This window comes from Periophthalmus magnuspinnatus, chromosome 21 (assembly GCF_009829125.3).
Source record: "Periophthalmus magnuspinnatus isolate fPerMag1 chromosome 21, fPerMag1.2.pri, whole genome shotgun sequence".
Lineage (NCBI taxonomy): Eukaryota > Metazoa > Chordata > Actinopteri > Gobiiformes > Gobiidae > Periophthalmus > Periophthalmus magnuspinnatus.
Window position 1 is genome coordinate 26,025,216 of NC_047146.1, and position 22,511 is coordinate 26,047,726.

At 37.2% G+C, this 22,511-nt stretch overlaps 1 protein-coding gene across 1 annotated transcript in view; it reads right to left on the reverse strand.

The window, feature by feature from the left end:
- Window positions 1-22,511, reverse strand: part of lrp1bb (low density lipoprotein receptor-related protein 1Bb) — a 464,724-nt gene that overhangs the window by 40,807 nt on the left and 401,406 nt on the right. Inside the window, exons 66-80 of the mRNA XM_055230393.1 lie at window positions 20,441-20,557; window positions 18,466-18,572; window positions 15,495-15,627; window positions 14,386-14,492; window positions 13,285-13,417; window positions 12,437-12,559; window positions 11,574-11,696; window positions 8,012-8,152; window positions 7,600-7,734; window positions 7,244-7,363; window positions 6,282-6,523; window positions 4,037-4,260; window positions 2,605-2,711; window positions 1,305-1,421; window positions 45-218 (exon numbers count right to left, since the gene is read on the reverse strand). Coding sequence (XP_055086368.1) covers window positions 45-218; window positions 1,305-1,421; window positions 2,605-2,711; window positions 4,037-4,260; window positions 6,282-6,523; window positions 7,244-7,363; window positions 7,600-7,734; window positions 8,012-8,152; window positions 11,574-11,696; window positions 12,437-12,559; window positions 13,285-13,417; window positions 14,386-14,492; window positions 15,495-15,627; window positions 18,466-18,572; window positions 20,441-20,557 — 2,103 coding nt within the window. The remainder of the gene's footprint in view (window positions 1-44; window positions 219-1,304; window positions 1,422-2,604; window positions 2,712-4,036; window positions 4,261-6,281; window positions 6,524-7,243; window positions 7,364-7,599; window positions 7,735-8,011; window positions 8,153-11,573; window positions 11,697-12,436; window positions 12,560-13,284; window positions 13,418-14,385; window positions 14,493-15,494; window positions 15,628-18,465; window positions 18,573-20,440; window positions 20,558-22,511) is intronic.

The following is a 22,511-nucleotide window of genomic DNA, read 5'->3' on the forward strand; positions in this document are numbered from 1 at the left end:
TAGCACTGGTGAGTTTGTGTTATAACAGTGTCTGGAGAGCCTACCGTCTTGTTGCTTGAATCGGTGGGAGATCAAAACATTGGTGGGTTTCTCAACACCTAAACTGAGAAACTCCACCGACTGTTTGCCAAATTTGTGGATTTTGAAAACTTCATGTTTCAGTCCAGTCCCGTAGATGTAGTCCTCAAATAGGTCTATTCTGTACGGCTGGGAGATGCCTGTAGACACAATACATAGTTTTATCAGACATTTCATCTGATCGCAGCTGTATAAGTTACTGAACAAATATACATGGGCAAAAGTTAAAATAAATAAAATAAACAGGCATATACACCTTTCACTCTTGTTTTGTTTGCTTGTATTGTAAAGTGTCTTTTAGTGTCAAAAAGTGCTATTTAAGTCTCAAGTATTATTATTACTAGTAAAATTTGATTATAACATCATGATGAAGTAAAATATGCAGTTTGTAGACATTTTTGCAATGGTCAGCAATGCAAAATTGTAGTGCGCTTATGTGAGTTACAAGTTAATATTTTATCTCATAAGCCCTAAATAAAATTCACAAAACAAAAGAATGTGACGTAATGGCTTTCAAAATGTCATAGACAATATACACATATACACTGAATAATACTATGCATATATAATAATTTGAATTTTGTTATGATTTTTCTCCTTCGGCTTTCTCTTATATAGGTTAAGGTTAAGGATTATACTATTCTAAGAGTTTGTTCTTATCATTTCAAAACAGACATAGGAGCCACTGGTGAAGCATATTAAAACAGACCTATTATGCAAAATCTACTTTTCAGAGCTTTTAACAATGTTATAGTTGTTTCCCCTTCTCATTTACCCTCTCAAAGTTGTATTTGGAATCTTTAATTGCTTATTTTCAAGACGCCATATTGCCTCAACCTACGTTTTCACCGTCACTGGCATACGCTCACTGCTCTGTACTTACTTTGTTCTCCAGTTAAATTTTCTTAATCGGTGATACACATAAAATTCTGCAGCATCACTCTTTGTTGTGACGACCTTTACAGCGACGTCTGCACCGATTGGGCATTGCTGTTTTCTAACGTGAAAGTCAGCAGGCTTGTTTAATTTATCAAGTCATTTTAGAAGAATATTGCAATATAAAATGTGCAAATTATAACATAATGATCCAGGGGTGTCATAGATTAGAGCGGGCTCAAGCACAATATGTCTTCTTTAGCACGATATGAAATCTCTAAAAGCAGCAAATATGATATCCAAAATACATAAGGAAACATAAAATCATATTCTTTCCGTGTTGGCCTTACCATGTCTATCGCTGATTGTGACCAGAGGATCGGATCCGTCAAACCTCATGCTCCCAATATGAGACAGCTCGGGATCAGCCCAGTATAGCCTCTGATTGAAGAAATCAATGGCCAGCCCTGTAGCAGAATGGAGATTTACTTCAAAATTACACCAAGATCTGCACAAAACCTGACTCCAAAAGTGGTTACATTTCATTTGAACAGGATGTGGTGTTCTCTCCCTCTCCTCTTGGCTATTTACATTCAAATATATTCACCAGGCAAGTCAAGGTTTTTCTTATTTGAAAATAACACAGATCTGCTCTCGCGCTTGGAGATTTTTTGTTTAACCCTGTGCGAGTACAACTTGAAGACTGGATTTTTCCTCTCTCCCTAAAGCCTTGGTTATTGAGCACCTGGCTGTGGCGTTTAAATAAGTTTGTGTTTTTCTCAGATGATGAATAATTCTTGCAGCAGGCGACTGAAGCACCACATTTGTCCCTTGAACTAAAGCAGGCCAAAGCATCTCCTCAAAAGTAGATCAGCCGTGAATGTCTCCCTGCAGACTTGCACAGATCATAACGACACTATAGTTAGGGATGGCTCCACTGTCTCATTTACGACTAAGGTCAGTTGGTATAAAATAAAAGCATTATGTAAAGGCAGAATACTTAGTGCTCCCAGTGCTACCAGTACAGTATCACCAAGCATATTGCCCAATATGTAAAGATATACATACAGTGTTTAAGGTAATTGTTTAAAGATGCACTATGTAACATTCCTTGTAGAAGGAATATCGCCTGATGTCCCATAAAACTTGGACCTGGGTTTGTCCTTGATTATTTCTGAATTTTTTTTAGTTTAGAATTCAACCTGATGTGGTTATATTATAAGTCCTTAGGCACAAGTTTAGACCTTACATAGTCTTGGATAATCCTGGTATTTACTTAGTTCTGCTCTATTTCAGCCTGGTTTAGACTTAATTTGTATGTGGATGCATTCAGACTTGTCCTAGTTGGTATGGCCCTGTTCTAGTCCTGGTTTAGTCCTGTTTGATCAGGATTTTCAAGTAATAGAGGTTCAGATGTATTGCAAAGGAAGCACTTTTACACAGGTTAAAATGAGACCACTGTGTGCTGTCTACATCTAACTATAAAGAGCTCTAATAATCCGTGAACCAGTAAGAAAGGCTCTACCACTGATAGCATGCTAGTTGTTGTTAGAATTACTGACAGCAGTAACACTCTCTTTGGATGGCTGTTTTTCACATTTTTAAGACAGTAAAAATCACATACATGGCATTTAAGGTGAAGTTACACACCTGTTGGCCTCCGGAGGTTCTTCTCCAGTAGAACTCTGCGCAGAGATCCATCCATGGCTGACTCCTCGATATGAGAGTGATCACCGATTACACTCCAGTACATCATGCTGAAACACAACAAACAAAAGCTTTTTATCTCTCAGATTATAAAAGATGCACTATGTAACTTCTCTGGGACAGAGTCAGACTTGCTTCTTTCCATGGAAATGTTACTGCTTTGCCTAGAATATTTCACAATATGGCACAATTATCGTTTTACAATAAATGCAATCAACTTCATGGAAATAAGCAGGAGACACCATTGGGCAAAGTTTATTCTAACCCCTTTCACTGCTTTTCAAGATATTTTAGAGCAATAAAAACACCTGTAATTTATGAATGCACTGTAAATAAGTTTAGGCCTTACTGCGGAACATTCCAGGCAAAGCAATAACATTTCTATAGCGACAAGGTGGTGGACCCTCCATCAGAAAAGTTACATAGTGCACCTTTAATATGACAAAGACTTCAAAATGCAGTCTACAGTTCATATATTACCATAGATTTTCAGAGGTGAAATATTACATTGTTGTAGGAGATATAATAAAAGAAATAGGCCAGATTAATAGTTATTTTCACACAATGGTGATAACCACCTTTTGAAATCTCAAGAAATGAAATGGCAGAATTCATTCTAGATCACTTGTTACCAGGGTCACTATGACAACCATTAGAGGCCATTAAGTGGACTACAAACTGTTGAAAGAGAACCATGTCAGGGAGGGGGAGGTATTTCCAGAAAATGTACAAAGTTTTTGCACATACATACTTTGGTTTTAAGCAAATAAGATCAAATGTTTGATCAAATATTTGAATCTACTGTGTGTCTATTTACAGTACATCTTGATGATCAATGAGTTTCTGTCCATAACATTTCTGTCCATGACATTTACATACAACAGAAGTAAGCAGTAATGTATTACTACAATAGCAATGGCTTGTTCAAAATTTTAAATTTCTTTCTTTTTATTAAGTTTTTTTTTTTTTTTTTTTTTTTTTAATCTCTTAGCATTTAATCAATGCAGCAAAGCACAAGGTTTCACAAGGCCTGCACAATTGGCAAATACCGATTATTCGGTATTTGCCAATTGCCGGTATATTGTCAAGTCAAAGAATTCTTCCCTTGCATATAGAAATTGTTTTAACTGGACAAAACTATCTCAAGGGCTTCAATGACATGTTTTGATCTGTACGCTCCAGTTAACAACAATTATTAAAATATTCAATGATTATTTTAATAGCTAACTTGTCACACAGTCTGATTCTTCTGATGGCTGAACCCTTAATTATCATCACATTCTAGTTTATCCTGTATGTCTTCAAACAGAGCTGTGCATATTACAGCCATGTAGTACAAGATGCTTATGACAAAAGGAAGCACACCATAACTTACCCCCTGGCTGGGTTAACCGCAATAGCATAGGGCTCTCCTGCGATGTCAGTGATCAAGCGTGTGCAGTTGGGCCCCTTTAGCTGGCCCACATTTATGGAGTAGCGTAGCTTTGTCCAGTGGGCTGTGTAATAGCTGAACCAGTGCATCCTCGAATGATCCGTCCAATAAATATTCCCAGTGACCCAGTCTGCCGAGATGTCTCTCGGTCGGCGGAAGTCTGAACACTGCAAAAAAGAGGAAAGTTGCCTTTATGTTTTGCATGCTTCAAGGTGCACTATGTAAAATTTCTGATGGGAAGGTCTGCCACCTGCTTGTCTTCTTGATCAAGATATTTACTGCATGCTTGACTTCACAATATAATAATAACAACTTATCTAAATCCATGAAGAAAAGCAGGGGAATGCACCAGGCAAGTTACAGGTCAGATCTGTGGAGAAGCAACCCTGCTCAGAGTAAGAATTACAGTTTTTTTAGCAATAAAAATACCCTCATTTGTATAAATAGACCAGCAGATGGCAGTCCCTGTACCAGATAATTCTGCATACTTAAAGATGCACTATACAACATTTCTGGTGGTCTGTCAACTCCTTGTCTTCATCTGGATTTTTCTTGCTTAGTTCCACAGTATAGTATTAACTTATCCATCTCCATGGAGACGAGCAGCTAACACAAGCAGGCAAGTTGCAGGTCAAGGGCCTCACTTATAAAGCTTGGTTACGCACTAGGCATTGCATTGGGTGCCTTCTACGCCAGAAGCTGGATTTACTGTATAGAACTTCTACGAAGCGCAGCATTTTCCTTATCTCTATGCCCAGCTAGGACCCTGGCCTGCACTGGAGACACAAGGGGAAAAAAACAAACACTTGTTCTCAACAGCATTCTGCATTTCTCAACAACATTCTGCATTTGAAGAGCTTGCACTTTCTCAGTCAAGAGCTGGATCTCCCACAGTCCACATTGTGACCATAGACATCTATATACATGATCAAACACAGAGAGGATAAAATAACAATGAGACCTGAGAGAAAACTCTTTCCTGAAACAGAGCACATTAGTGAGGCTTTTGTTTAATGAAGTACTGGGACTGGACAATATGTGAAAAAGTTCCAGATAAATACTTTTGCAAGCCACTGTATCTCTTTGCGTGAACAGGGCCAATACTCAAGCACATATCATCAGCATACTTTAAAAAAGCCATATACATGTCTGACACACAGCAAGCCTATCTGCAAATATTATAAGTTAGGAGATGAGTTGTTGCTATGACTTTTATGTTTGTGTTTATTTGTATTAATGTGTATTGATGTGACTGCATGGTGTTGCGTGGAGCATCTCCCCCTCCCTCTCTGTCCCCTGTGTCTTGGTCAAATCCACTGATTATTGGTTCATGTTTAGGCAACCCTCATTCATGAGTCACTTTGTATGCGCAGATTCCCGCTGCAGGTGGGATTTATAAAGCACAGATTGCGTGGTGGAGTGCACACAGAGGGTTTTATAAATCAGAAGTTTGCGTGGCGCACGCCTCTCGTAGCCACTAGGAGTATGCACTTTCTAAATGAGGCCCCAGATCTGTGGAGAGGTGACCCCACTCTCCCAATTAAAAAAAAAAAAAAAGAAGAAGATGGAAGATCTTGTACCAGAAAAGTTACACAGTGCACCTTAAATAACAAGAAAATACAATAACCTTGCTTTAATTAATCACTTCATATTCAGATTCACTGCATCACAAACAACATTATCCATGGTACCATACAAGACAAGACAAAAAGGCTAATGCAGCTAAACTTCGTCTTGAGCTAAATTTCATACAAAAAAAACAAAATCAGCTGCGGTGGTCTCACAAAGCCACCGCAATTCATGTGTTCATAGAGTAGCAGCGAATTCTGGGAACAGGTAAGGGCCCTACACCAGATGACCACTTAAATTACAGAGGTTTTCAAGACACTTTAAGTGCTATATAGTACAACATAATATGCATGTTACACATAAATAATCAAACTATCTTTAAGCGGGGTCAGAAAGCTGTCTTCTATAACTAGCAACGTGAAAAATGTGTGTTGAGTGGAAGGAGAGAACATGGTTTGTAGCCTGTTGATAATGAAAATAGCTGTAGCTATTGATAGCTATTAATAGCTAATATAAGACACCCACAATGACCTTGCCAATAGTTTTTCAACATAAAATGCCTCCGGGTAACAACAAAACATCATTTAATAAATATCTTTTGTGATTTAACAATACTTACAATGTTTCTGACATTGCTCTTCGCCTGGCTCCTGTCCTGAGATTCTTTGTAGAAAATTCCACCGGGGTTGAACTGCGTGGCCCAGATAAACTTTTGTTGGTGAAATAAAATGTCCATGCCAATAATGCGAGCGTTCTCCTCAATGCGTGTGAGCAGCTTGTGTCCTTGGCTTTGGTTAAAGGGGTAAACAAAACTCCTGATTTCTGTGTCATTAGAGATGTAGAGAACTCGCTCCTCTGGCCCTGCAAGACAAGTCAGTGAAATGTAAGAGAGTTGGATTTGATTTATTGCACCATAATTTATAATGTAGTAAGTAATATTTTCTTCATATCAAGTCATGATTTTTTTTTATTATTTTATTTAATTCAATCATTTAGTTAAGTTGTTAAAATATCTTTAGTTTCTTTCTTTCTTTTTTTTTATTATTATTATTTTTTTATTAATGTCCAGTCCAGCTGATTTAAAACATTGTGGCACTGTTTTCCTCCTACCGGTGGAGGCAGGACAACAACACCATCTGCAGTCCGACTTCATCAGGACAGTATCTTAGGTATGTGGGAGTAAAAAGCCCCCTTGTCCTGGTTTAAAGTCCAACTAAATAAGACAGTGCTAAAACCTGTTTAAATCATCTGACCATGCACGTTATAGCAACATCACGTGACCACTCTAAGGGAGACTGCTAGTGAGCAGTTGAAACTGTCAGGTATGAAAATAAACTAAACCTTGGTTTGAAAAAAATAATCTATTAAAATGAAAGACCAGATAAACATTGGACGATGCCTAACACTGTTTTCCATTTTTAGTTCATGGGCATCTTAAAATTTTACTTTTTTTTAAATTGTCAATTGCTATAGCATCTGTGCAAATTTTTCAGAAACCCACAGATTACAGTGTACAAGCGATATCATGCAGTCCTTTCATATATAGCTGCATTATTTGCATTAACATGCAAAATAGCATACCTTTTGCAACACAGTTTCCATTGATGTCTTTGTAATTTCTGTCACATGTGCATTTAAAAGCTCCTTTTGTGTTGGTGCAGTAATGTGGACAAGTGTCAAACTGAAGGCATTCATTTGTTTCTGAAAAGAGGACATAGAAATTCATTATGGTTAATATTGTGCAATACTTCACTCATACCTACCTGGAAAACAAGACCCTCATTGCTAGGAAAGTACTGTATATTAGACAATTGTATTTGAGTAATGGTCAGAACATACTCACATATATAAAATACACAACGTATAACACTGAGGTTAATTTCAAAATGCAAGACACAATTGCACTATTTAATTTTCTAAACAACCAAGTTCATTACCTTCACACTGGCCTGTCTTTTGGTTCCTCTTGAAGCCTGGTTTGCACTGGCAGATAGCATTAACATTGGTCTGGTTGCATATGGCATCCTCTCCACATGGATTAGTTTTCTTCCCACAAACATCTCCACTGGAAACTACAAATACAGACAAGGACTTTGATTAGGGACCTCTACTCATGATCTTACTGCTCACCTGCTGTGCTTGTGCTTTTGATGTGCCAAACTATGAGGGCATTATCCGCTTTCTATATACCACACCTCAAACACGAGCGTCCATACATTAGCATAAATAACAAAACATCATACATAAAATTAGATCACAAAAACTAGCACTGACAGTGACAGAAAACACTTTTTAAAATCTGGGCTTTGAAGTAGTTTGTTCAAGTCAATGGGAGGTGGTGGTACGTACAGGCTTTGCAGTCCTGTTCGTCTGAGCCTCCGTCTCCACAGTCGTTAAAGAGGTCACACTGGAGCTGGATCGGGATACAGCGCCGGTTGCTGCAAGTGAATTCAGTTTTACCACAAGGACGAGGGCGACCAGCAACAACTTCTGCAACAAAAGCAAAGCAAACATGGTTTAAGTATTACATTTTCCATGAATTTGACTATATAGTGCCTTATTTGAGTCTTTATTATTATATTATATATGTGTGAGTCTGAGCCCAATAACATTTGTCTAAGTGTGCAAGCTTGTACAGGTTTGTACCCTTTAGTTTAGCATATGCTTAGTTTAACCATCAATCTAGAGTATTTTACAGGATCAGCACACATGCTTTTAACATTTTTATATCTGTCTTTAATCCGCAAATGTTTCACTGCTTCGCACTGTTGTTGATGTGTGAGTGTTTGTGAGTGCATTCTGTGCTGTGTTGTGCTGCCTCTTGGCCAGATTGTCATTGCAAATAAGAAGGTATTCTCAATTGAAAAATAAATAAATAAATAAAATGTGCTACAAAGTGGGTTGTATGTAGTTATTCTTATTGGTAAATCTTTTTCAGATAAGATCTTGTTTGAGTGTTTAATTTGTAGATCTGAAGTAACTGGAACACATTTGGACTGACGTGATGGCGCATGTTCATTAGATATTAATATAATTGTCTCAGATATGCAGCGGATTCTCTTTGTAGAAAATTGAGAATTGAGAACCTCTGTATTGCTCAAATCAAATCAGCAAGAGAGCATGTACCAAATACTCATCATTAAAATTATGCATGGGTTTCAGAATGATGAAAAATGAGTACCTTTGCCATGGTGGTTAACAATTTAAAACAAAATATGAAATATTTTGAATGTTGCTCACACTTTTTTATATAACAGGAAGTAAAATTCATGGATACCGTTACGTTCCAATCATAGACTGTATGAATGGACATAATTAACCAGATAGGAAGTGATCATGGGCGCTCTTCCAGCTCCAATTCACTTTACATTGGAAAATTGTTGCTCTTTTTCTGTAACTGCTGTGTCATGCTCATCATTTTGGTCTTAAACTGTCCCAACTGTCCCGCTCTACATGATTATTTTTATTTTGCTAATGTGTTTGTAACTCAAGATATGAACACAATGACAGAGAAATCAGTCGCCTTCTTTCCCTGAGCTTGTGCCCGCTAGCATTAGCAACACGTTGGATTGACAGCATTGCAAAATGTCAGCTCCCTGCTAAACCAGCGGGGTGGGCATTACCTTCAACAACCTCGCTCCAGATTGGCTCTTTGGTTGCTACGATAATCGTGGTTGGAATTCCTAATATGCAACTTGGCTCCAAATTCGCCCCTATAACTGCTAGCCTCAATGAAGCTGAACACTATGGGTGATGTCACACTCATTTAGTCCATTTCTTTATAAAGTATATCATTCCAATTCAAAAAGTGCAACACAGATGGCGTTAAAACAATTTAAAGAAAGCAATACTAGAATCACTGCACTATACTAAACCAACACTTTGAAAACACTAACATTTGTGTTAGTGTGCTAAAAATCTATTTGTGGAGTCAACCCAAGAACAGGATTTCTATTGATCCCGTTATGAAATTATATAAAGACAAAAAAATTGACTTTGACATCCAGCTGTAGTCGAACTGAATGAAGCAATAATAGAGAGCAAATTAAGTGCAGGGAGGATGGCTGGAGAAGGCTGAGATTAAGAAGAGATTGAGAGGGAAGATTGAAGGAGGAGCGGGACAAAGGAGGGGGTAATGGAGTAAGGGGGAGATGGATGGATGTTTCAATAAAAACACTGAGAGGAGAGAGGAAAAGATGAATGGTCTGTCTGTCACTGTGGGATCTACACACTGGTACTACTGAAACATGGAAATATACTGGCATACAAATACATGGTTGGCCATCATTATGGTCTTATACAAGACAAATCTGTTAACCAATATGTCTATAAAGGCGTATGAATCTATTAATACTTATAAACATAACAAAACAACAAATTGTCACTTCTACGTTATCTATATAGTTGGTGTTGGTAAATTCATGTTTATATAAGGCTTATAAGGTTAAGATGTACAGTTGACCTCTGCATATGTGTAGATATAGCAGGAACAGAGGGTTACCACAGTGCAATGCAGGCGATCCATCTCATAATTTTGATCCAAAATCTTGGTCAGGGCAAAAGGAGAATGTATTCCCTATAACTTTACAACCATATCCAGATTTTTTATGTATTATTATTATTATTATTATTATTATTATTATTATTATTATTATTATTATTATTATTATTATTATTATTATTATTATTATTATTATTATTATTATTATTATTATTATTTTATTTAGAGTATTGCAAATAATTTGAATTAGCAAGTGGTCAAGATGTCTCCCTTAAGTTGAAAATGCAATTAAATACACTGAAAGAACCCCACAATATTCACTGCTGCTGGAGAAGAGGGTTTGGCAGTTGTGTTCATGTTTCAATAATATTTTGGGCTGATAAGGCCAAAAAGTTTTTACATTAAAGAGAAACAACAGTTGGACCTCTGCATGTCAAAGGCATCAGTGCGGTCTGCTTATCAAATAATTGAAGTTGACTGCTCTGATTCATGCATGTTTGAGTAATCTTTATTGTCCTGCATTCTGAAAATTCTCGTTTTCACCAAGACCTATACATACCCACTGCGCTGTGCTTACTGTGTTTCTTGATTTATTTATCAATTTTTTCTGATATATGACACATGTAGGATTTAGCAGCATCACTTAGCCATTCTAGCACATAAAAAATCCACTGCTCACTACTATGAACTGCAGCTATCCTGGCAGCATAGTGCTTTTTGTGATGATGTCTATGGCGACGTACCAAGAGGCAGGGGGAAAAAAGTGCTGCAGTTTTTGAACCGGGTGTCAACAATAAACTGTATAAAGAAGTGGACTAAGTGAGTGTGACAACACTCATAGCATTCAGCTCCAGTCAAATGAAGCTTGTAGAGGCTAGCAGTTATAGGGGAAAATTTGGAGGCGAGCTCAATATCTGGAATTCTGACCACAACCAAAGAGCCAATCCATAGAGAGAATGATCTAGGTACCACCCCCTCCTGCCCTTGCTGGCTCTGCACAGAGCGGGCGCTTAGCAACACTGTCAATCAATCTTGTTGCTAATGATAGTGGGAGTGACTTTGGGGAAAGAAGGCGCCTGATTCATCTGTAACTGATGTTCAAATCTTGATTTACCGACACAATAGCGAAATAAAAATACCAGGATCATATAGAGTGAGTGAATATGAACATTTTAAGCACCAGAGTCAATGGAGCCAGATGCGCGTCCATGGTCACTTCCTATTTGGAACGCGACGGCTAGCAGGTTACCTACGTTGGTCTATATATACAGTCTATGGTGTTAATTGCTTCTTTTTGTTTTAGATCAACAAAGCTGTATAAAAAGTATAACATAATATCTTCTTATATTATATTTTCTTTAATGACATTTCTGTCATTAAACAAAGTTTGTAAATGTAAACATGTCTCACCACACTCCTCTTCGTCCGAGCTGTCTCCGCAGTCATCCACTTTGTTGCAGACTTGATCAGAGCGCAGACAGACCTGATTGTTTCTGCAGCGAAACGGTCGTGTGGGAGGGCAGGGGAGTTTAGCTACAGACAAGAAAACAAACTAATAGATATGCCTTTCAAAACACATCACAAAGACAATGGAGTACTCCCCACTGAGAGAATAGACACGGTACTGTTTTAAATATGCATCAGCTGCCTTCAAAGCAATGGCTCTGAGTGACAAACCCACCACATCCAGTTTACATGCACAGAGAACTCCGAGTACGCTAAACCACTAGACCCCAAAACTACCAGACCACCAACCCAGTCTATATGCAGGTCAAACAACCAAATAGGTGCAAACGGGGGGCCATGAGACGTTCAGTGGCATCTAGTAATTTAGCATTTGGCACTAAAACTTTGCAGCTATATTTGCCAATAAAAACAACTAGCATACATCTAAGCACATTTTTGGCAAAAATAGATACAAAACATCTCATTTATATTGATAATTTGATTTTCAAACAAAACTCGCAATTTATTTTCTCTTTGCAGCACAAATAAGCATGTTGAAGCTCTGGTAGGTTGTGCTTTCACCTTAACAAATGCCTCTCCTAGTCTGTGCCTAATCTAAATCGGACAGTGTGCAGAGGGCATCTGCGTATGAATCGGCTTCTCCAAATGCATTATTGGAATGTTTGCAATGTGATTCATCACAACTTAATCGTACTTCCCAGGTTTACATGCATTTGAATGAATCAGTTGATGAATAGGTTTAAACTGGAATGTCAGTTATCAGGGTTTTCAGTCGTGTATGTCTATGTAGTGAGAGACAAACTCACCACACATGTCGGCGTCCTCGTCAGAGTTGTCTCCGCAGTGGTCTTTGCCGTCACATACCCACGTGTGCAATTTACACAGGGTGTTGTTACAGATGAACTCATCGGCGCGACAGAAGAATGCACCTGCAATTACACACGGCACTCAGCTCAACCAACAGGCTGCAGGCTGACAACAATTCAGCAAAAGATATATAACTAAAGCGCTATATAATGACAGATCATTCACTGTCCATTTCAGCTATAGGAAGTTTGAAATAATAGTTTCATCATCTTCTGTAATGTATTCTTGAAACAGCAAACTGGTGTTGCACTGTTGACGTCAAAGGTAAGTACTGTATTTTGAATAATTTTACAAATTCTGCCATCCACAAATCATTAACTGTGTATGAATATTTTTTAAGTAATCAAATATAGGAATTCATTACTGGCCATATGTGACTCATATGAACATGAATTTTATATATTTTTGCTCCCCTCTTAAATTGGCTTTTATTAAATGTTTTCTTTAGAAATTAATTATGCTGCTTTTTCCAATATACAGCTGGAAAAGAACCTCAGCAATATAGTTAAACTAGCTAAAATAATCTGTTTTTAGTTATATTAAACCCCTATAGTATGGTATATTATCAGTTCTGTAGTCATCAAAATAAATTCTTTAAGACTAAACCTCCCACAGATGAATGCTGCTGTTGTCTCCTTGGGCAAGACACTTAACCCTCCTCGATCTATCCTTTCTCATCTTGTTGTCCAATCCTTATAATCTTAATAAAACAATTAGTATACTAATACAAAATTTGGTCCGCTAAGACACAGCCCTAAATATTACAACACGGACTGGTGGCACATACCTTGACTGCAGTTCTCCTCATCACTGTGGTCCATGCAGTCAAACACATCATCACAGCGCCATCGCCGTGGGATACAGTGAGCACGATTCAGACACAGAAACTCATCTTCTCTGCACTCCTTCACACAACCAATCTGTCAACAACAACCTCAAATCAACAAAGAGCCCTGTTCACTTTGGCTCCTGGCAGCAATCAGGAGAAAGTAAAACTCGGCAAGAATCGTGCTTTGACCTGGAAGATCTGGGAGAATTGTAAAAGAAATGTTGTGTTATATGGTCAAAGAAGCTCAATAGTCAGGTTAAAAATGAACTGTGTAACTTTCCTGGCTGTGGGTCTGCTGCCTGTTTGGCCCTATGAGATGTTATAGTATTGCCTGGGATGTTCCATAGTATGGCATTAAATTTATTTAGCTGATACCATGAGGTCAAGTCAGATTTGGTATGCACTGATCCAATACTGGTATTCGATATCGGCACTGCTGCTGATCGAGATCAGGTCATTCGATATCCAGGTTGGACATATAAATTCATGTAATGTGGTTGTAGTCGGCCCAGAAACTCTCATAACGTTTGAACTTTTATTTACACAAATTTGTTCTGTACTTACTCGAGAGATAAATAACAGTTACATAACACATTTCAATCAGTACTGTCCTATTTTCTTTTTGTGTATTTTTAGTCTCTGCACTGGTATTGGATGATATCAGGTATTGGCAGATACTTAAAGCTATAGTATCGGACTAGGTATAGGAACTGAAAACGCTGGATCAGTACATCCTAGGTGTAAGTGGAGAGGCAAGCCCACTCACAGTAATAATTATATGTTGCAAACTTTACATTGTCACAAAAAGTCACAAAAATGATACTTAAAATTATAATTAGGTAAGCTATAATTCAGCACTATTTAATGAGAGCGGACTGAAAGTCAGAAAACATCCATATTGGACATTATTTTTTGCAAATCACAGGTTACCCATCAAACTTTCTCTGGAAATCATTTACATATTCATAGTATTATTTGTTATGCATTTCTTCTGTCAGGTTGGGTTAAGTATGCATATGACATGCATTTAAATGAGGCAAGACATGAGGGTGCACTGACCTCATCGGATCCATCCAGACAGTTGTCGTGTCCGTCACATCTGAGGCTGGCCGACACACACCCCCCACTCGCACACACATACTCATTTACAGAGCACGAGGGGGCTGCTAGGAAAAAAAGGTAGGGTCAGATTAGTGTAGAAATATATGATACACGTTACAAAAGCAATATTTAAAGTGTCTGTGCTTCATTTTTGTGCATTTAGTTGAGTTTGTTTTGCCCCAGTACAGATGTGCTGGAAAAGATCACTGCGTGCTGTCTGTATGTAATTATGAAGCCTTTTACAGTCCAAGAACCAGGACAGTTAGCATGCTACCTTCACCTGTAACTAGTAAAATTTATGAAAAGAGCTTACAAATTGATGATGCAAGGAAGAATAACTTTGGACTGCTGCAAGCCATTTTAAACTGCTTTATCACATTTTAACAGTAAAAACCTGGTAATAAATCAGGAATAAAGTTTAACAAAGTTTAACATTTATTTTAATTTAAGGTTAAATAAAGAAACAACAAACTGTATCATACACATTATATGTGTTTTTACAAGTGCAGCAAATCAAAATAATAATTTTCAACTTCATTCACTTTAGTCAGTTTTTCCCAGTACTAAAACTTCAGTTCACTCACCAAAAGCCTGATCTCTTCATGCATTGACAGAGAACAGCACTGTAAACCCTAAATGTTGACCTCCATGGATGCTAAAAGTGACAAATTGCAGCATGACAAGAGCATTTGGTCAGAAATAACTGCCACATCTCAGCAAATCAACCCTACACACCATTATTTCTACGTATCTAAAAATGAATGCCTTGTCGAAGAGTGGCAATTTGCATGAAAGTGTGAAATAAACAAACAGTTATGAAAATCTAAATCTGAAGCAAGTACTAGTTCCCATTGTCAAGAACACAATGGCAGCACATGGGGGCTAGTGGACAAAAGAGTAATAATGCCTTTATATCTTGACAATTGCACAAGGTTTTCTTTGCAAGTCGATAAATGGACACAGGAAAGATGTTCGGAAAGCTATAAGGGCCTTTAGCACTGACCAACATCCCATTCCCCCATATGTGTAATCGTCTGGTAGGTCCAGTACAAATGTTTTTTTTTTACCTGTTCCTTGGCAGTTTTTCTCATCTTCACCCATTTTGCAGTCCTCCTGGCCATCGCAGACCCATTTAAGCGAGATGCACAGGTTGTTGTGGCATTGGAACTGATCTTCAGCACAGTGTGCCTCACAGCCTTTCTGCAAATATAACACACAGATATGGCAGACAATTAAGACAATACATGTGGGTGGGTGACTCTATAAGTATGCTTATATAAGTATTTGAAGGTCTAGTAAATATAAAAAAACAGCAGGGTGGGTTTCAACATGGAGATACAGAGGTGAAATTAACTGTTACAAGAGTAGAACCCACAACAAAGGACTAATACAGAGCATGGTGTGGCTATGGCTCAACTCTCCAAAATTATGACAGAAAATAAAATATTAATAATTCATATTATTAGTAAATTTAATGGTGCAGTATGTAACTTTTCTGGTAATGGGTCTGCCACATGCTTGTCGCCAGAAAGACAATATGTCTTAACCTAGAATGTTTCCCAGTATGGTGTTAAACATGTCTATCTCAATGGAGACAAGCATGTCATGCTATCAGACCAAGTTACAAGTTAGATCTTTGAAGAGGCAAGCTCACTCTCGATAAGAAGATATTTATTTTAAGGTATTTTTACATTACATTAGCATTTAAAAACACCAGTATTTGATTAAATGCAAAAAAATGTTAGTTTAATGTCATAATGTGGAACATTCTGATGACAGAAAAGTTTTATATAGTGATCCTTTAAACATAATTTCTTGAGAAAAGAGCCATATTAAGGACCTCAATTTTATCCCATTTTGAAAGCTAGAATTTACAATTGCAATTTCTTATTGCAGTACATACAAACAAATAAATACAACACATAATCCTGGAACAAGATTATTATTTTAAACTAGTACTGGCTTCTTGGGGAGAAAAATATTACCATTGGAATATAATGTAATTGAATGGCAACAAGTTGTGACTGCTACAATGTGGTAGCCGTAACACTGGGTTAATAATGGTCATGGTGAGAAATTACATATAAAATGTTGAATAGCACGCTATAAATTAACCAGGAATAATGAATCCTAATAACAAGCCTTTGCCCTTGAATTATGCATCACACAGCATCATTACCACTGATGGGCTATTCTCCACGAAATCTCTTTACACCATAGAATGCTAAATAAGGCACCAATGTGTTCATTTCTGCACATATTAGAGTGTAAAATTATAGTACAAATTAGCTATGGAAAGGAAAAAATAAGACATCCAGTCACATTTGGATTCAAAGCAAACTGTTGTTGTTTCACTAAATGACAAAGTGGATTAAGAGTCCCAACAGTGAGTGAATATATGGTATTTCATGCACTAATATACTTTAACTATAATACGTCAAACAACAGAACTTTGTGCCGAGGTTTATTTTGAAACCAGGAATGGGAGATGTGTATCACGCTAATAAATTATGCCTTTAATGGGATTATTTTCTGAGCCAAAGCAATTTCATTTTCTCCAACTATGCGCTGAAGCTGGGAGCTCAGTGGAGAGTTAATTTATATAAAATTCACCAATCATGTATATTATAGAAATGAGGGCATTTAAAGGATGTAAGACATAATGTATTGTTCTCCTAGAGTGAATTACATTATCAGCTCCCACAGATGAATAATGTCTTTGTGTCTTTGGGCAAGACACTTAACCCACCTCACTCGCCCCCACTGTCTTCATACACTGGTGTTTGAATGTGTGTGTGAATGGGTGAGTGGTTCCTTGATGTAAAGCACTTTGACTGCCTTGAAGGTGGAAAAGCATTATATAAAAACATTAACAAACTATAAAAAATAAATATTTGCTCAAATATATTACACCACACATATGTGCATTAGATTGGAAAAGCGCTATATAAAATGTGACCATTCATCATTTACCATGGCAATTTACCTCACGACTTGCATGGCTTTCAAATGAACATCCGGACTAAAAATTATAAACATTGACACAACTGTCTACAACGGCCCTGGATGCAATATATCAAAGACTAGGCCTGTCACAATAACACATTTTGAAGTGCGATACATTGTTGAAGTAAATATATAAATAAGAAACCAAAACAAAGCAGAATTATCCCCCAAAAAGTATTCTTAATCTACAATATCATTAACAATATAAACTGCAATAAATAAATAACAGAGTGCAACACAGTAGTTAGTTTGAACCTATAATCAACTATAGAAGTTCATAATTCAATACTCTACTGCTCAAATCGCATCGTAGTACTGAAAAAGAAGCAAACTTTTCCCATTAGTACAAGGAAAAAGTACCCACAATAAATACTGACCCCCACAAAGCATTGTTCCATCTGTCCATATATTGAACAATAAGTCGATACAGTATTTATCGTGACAGGTGAGCCAAACTAAAATCTTTACTTTTCTATAATACAATATATTCAGTTACTTACTCAGCTTGTTTATGTTGAGACAGCAGCTGTTGTGTATTTTAGCAACTATGACACGTACTTGGGATAAACGTTTAAATTATTCACTTAATGCTTGTTTTTGGAAGCTGGGTATAAGCCATAACAAACCCACATGAACAAGGCAGGACAAGCAGAAGTATAATTGTTGTGTTGATTCCTGTAATATCCAACATAAACAATTTACTCTACTTGAACTCTCATTTAGCCTAGTTTTGATCAGAATCAGAATCAGAAGACTATTGCCATTGTCAGTGAACACAGCTCACAGACTAGGAACTTACTTTGGTGATAAAGTGCAACATAAAAACACACTGAATAAATACAAATAAGGGCATGCACAAAGTAAAAAAAAAAGATATGCTTAAAGATAAAATAAAATACTTAGAGGTAGAACATATATACAACAGCAGCATAAATCTCACCAAAAAAACGGCAAAATGTCCTCATTAAAATGCCAGCTGACTAGACATCGCTTTAATTTAGTCTGTACTTATGCAGTAATCACATCACAAACCTCATCTGAATTGTCCAGGCAGTCATAGTCCCCATCACACCGAAACCTGGAGGAGATGCAGTCTCCATTGGCACAGGCAAAGTCCTTGTGGTTACATGTGACTGGCTCTGCAATACAAAAAGACAAAACAGTTTAAAATGAGGGCACTCTCATCATTTCTCTACAATTAGACAGCAGACAAAAGCGCGGACATCCCAGGACATAGTGACAGTGCCAAAATATTGTGTGTTTAGATTCACACGGTAATGCCTTGGCAGTACCCTCATTTGGGTTAATTAGAAGGATTTTGTTTCAGGAGTGGAGGAGCTGGCAGAGAAGACAGGTGAATTTCTCCTCTTACAATGGACTTGGCACAAGGGGCATAGGTGGAAAAAGCCAAAAATTCCATACCTGTAGTGCAGCGCATGTCTCTAACTCATAACCAGGCCTGGGTTAAATCTATCGTAGTAACTTTTTAAAATGAAATGTTACTTTTTCATCATGCAATACTTTTACTTTTTCTTAAGTGTTATTGTTTTATACTTTACTTAAAATAATATTATAAACCATAATGGTGATTGTTCGGGTCACCATATTATCCTCAGAACAAATAAAAATCAAACTTTAGAAGCAACAATAAGTTATTTTAATTCAGTGCACACACTACAAATGGTGGTAGTAAAAATACATGAAAAGTGTGTTTTAATGGGGGTTTTTATGTAGCTTCAGTTTTTTGTTTTGTTTTTGTTTTTTCGTAAAGCTGCTCACATGCTACAGCTACTTAGTAGTGGAAGGTTCACCAAATACTTTTTACTTACTTGTGTAATATTATTTAAGTAACTGTATCTACCACGTTTGCGTCAAAGCATGAATCCTGTCCACAGTTTATTGTTATCCCAGTTTGTTAGCTGTTAGCCATTAGCTATCTCAGGACTGTTTTATAAGTTGTGCTTACAGGCGAGAGTTCCCAGCAGGTGTGGAGGTACAATAAGATTTGCTGCCTCTGCTCCTGTCTTTTGGTCCACCTGCATAATTCTATTGCACTCAACAGTTGACTGGCTTTTATTTGCATTTTAAGTGACATTAATGGTTATGTGGAATAAGCAGTGAATAAATCACTTGAGTGGTGCATGTTCAGCATAAACACACAATAGGTCCAGACATACAGTGTTATCAGGTGGGTGAAGATGGCTGGAATATAAAAAATCTGGTTGAATTTGAGGAATCTGGACAGCAAGTCTGTGAAGTGGGACTTTTGCTTTTAAAGTGACTGTAGCCTGTTTTTTCTATTTAGTTGAACAAAATTAGTTTTTCCCTATTGCACAGATATATTGTAATAACAGCAGCTGTCAGCATCTAATTAAAATAGTTTTATCGAATTATATCAGATAATAGGGGCAAAAGTAGCTCAGTTGGTAGAGTGTTTTTCCACTGATCCGAAGGTTGACAGTTAAAATCCCACTCTCAACATAAAACATCACTGATAGAGTGATCACATCCACTGACCCACACTGGTTGGAGGTGTGATTCCACCTCCCACAGATGAATACTGTTGTTGTGTCCATGGGCAAGACACTTGCACCCATCTCACCCCCAGTGTCTGCATACACGAGTGAATGAATGTGCAAGTGAATGGGTGAGTGGTTTCTTGAAGGTGGAAAGGTGCTTTATAAAAATGTGCCCATTTACCATAATAAACAACCATAATATATATGTATTCTGAGAAATGTTTCTCTGCATTTGACCCATCCACCAATCCACACAGACAACTCGTGTGCATAAATTTGTGTAACTGAACAGGCTACTTTTGTAACCAAAAACTTTATCATTAAAAAAATGAGAGACAAACAAAACACAAGCAGCGACTGATGCCAACTCTAACCTCTTCATGTTTACAAAGGTGGCTCTGTTGAGAGCGCCCCCTGGCCCCGAGCTCAGGTGCTGCTGTCAGACCTGTGGTAGTCAAAGGCTTGTGAGGCCTCGATCTAGTACTCACTGCAGTTCTGTTCGTCTGAGTTGTCTCCACAGTCATTCTGGCTGTCACACCTCCAGTGGTCCGGGATGCAGTTGTTATTCTCGCAGCGAAATTCGTGAGGTCCACACGTCTTTTCATCTTTGTACATGAGGAGCACAAACAAAATCACACATGAGAATGGGTTCAAACTGCAGGAATATTAATAGTCTGCTCTATATCAGATTTTCGTGGTGCAATCACCGTTTCCTCCGAGTTTCCCCACAAGCAAGTCTGACGCTGGATTCGTGAGATGAGCTCAGGAGGGAGAGGTGGAAAAATACCTGCCTCAATGCTACTAATCAACCTCAACAACAAAGGTACAATAATTTTGCAAAAATTATATTTTGAGGAGAACTGACAAGAGAATTATAAGCAAGAAAGCAATAAAACAAAAACAAAAAAAGAGGATTTTTTTTTTTTTTTATTGTATTAAAGGGTTTATACCCAATTGTTTTCCATGTATTTGAGCAGAATTTGTCTTGGACCAGTATATTGTATAAATAGCTCTTGAGGTCAAAATAAGTCCACTGTGTACTGTCTGCTAATTATAAGGTAATTACTTGTCAGAGAATCAGGAAGAGCATGGTTAGCATGCTAATTGTTGTTAGCATTATATCATGATGGCTAAACTCCTGCTCTAAAAGTTGTTACTTTATAAAGTAATTGCGGTGAATAATTAGAAGGTAAGTGAGGAATAACTGTGGAAGGCTGAATACAGTTCAAAATGTGCTATTTTTATGGAAGAAATACAAAAATATGTTATATGTTCTCAGTAATACAGCAAGTTCAAACTATTGTCACTTACTCTTTTCAATATATACCGGTACTAATACAATTTCAATGAATATATATTATATAATATATAATTATAATTAATCATAATTATTTATGGAAGGAACCAGAGGATGTATTTCTAATGTGTTCTGTTTTATACTGTTGCCATTTGAGCAAATGAAAATATGCATATATACATTACAGTAATTTATTATACCAGTATATTCAGTATGTTATTATATGCAATACAACTCAATTTCTTTATGAATATTGTCATGTTCAGTCTATCTCATTTCCAATAACAGCATTAATAAATAATGACAAATTACACATCTACAACAATAATAGTAACAACAATAATAATAACAGTAATAACACAAAATAAAAGAAAAAAATATTAACTTCTAACTTTATATCTTTTCATGTGTCATTTGAGCTGTCAAGATAGAATTTTGTTTCCAACATGCACATTCTAATTTAAATGATTAAAAATGGGAATGTGAAGAGAGCATCTTTACAAATTGAATTTGAATCCACAAGACACAAACAACCCACAAACAAAGTGTCAGCTCTAATCTGACTCTTAAAGCAAAGAGCTCAAATTATCTTTTTGTGGATGACCATTCTTGGTTTTCAGAATGTTGGAAATGTAGGACAATGTAAACTAAATATTTTGGGAAAAATAATAAATTGGAAAAAGTCTTAAAAACTGTGCACATAAAAGGAATTTGAAAATGTAGGCATATACACTAATTAGCTAAGTGCACCCATAGCATGTAACATATAAGACTTTCTGTTGTAGTGTCATTCCATTCATTTGTGCCAGGCAGAAAGAGCATGAGATGGTTTGATACTTTGCACTAGGCTGCTCTGTCAGATGGCTTTTCAAAGTCGGGCTAAAAGCTCCTTTTAAAAATACCAGCAGACACCATCAGGGATAATGGCCAAGGTGGGGCGGGGGGTAGTGCATTTGGCCTGAATGTCTTTCCAACATGACAACAGGAGGCACCGATCGAGAGGGAACAAGTGAGTAGCGTGGTCGGGGACAAGAAGAAAAGATTCATTAGGAAGTATCGCAGTCACTTAGCATATAAAAGATGTGACGTTGCAATGATGGACCCTGTACTCCCCTGTTAAGTCAGACCTTATTACGACGCTAGCAAGAAAAAAACTTCCTAAAGACTCGGTGGTAATTCAAATTGGGAATTTCTTCAGTGAAGCCCTGACACTGTGAGAGAATAGTTAGAATAATGTTGAAACAAAGGCTTAATTAGGAAAA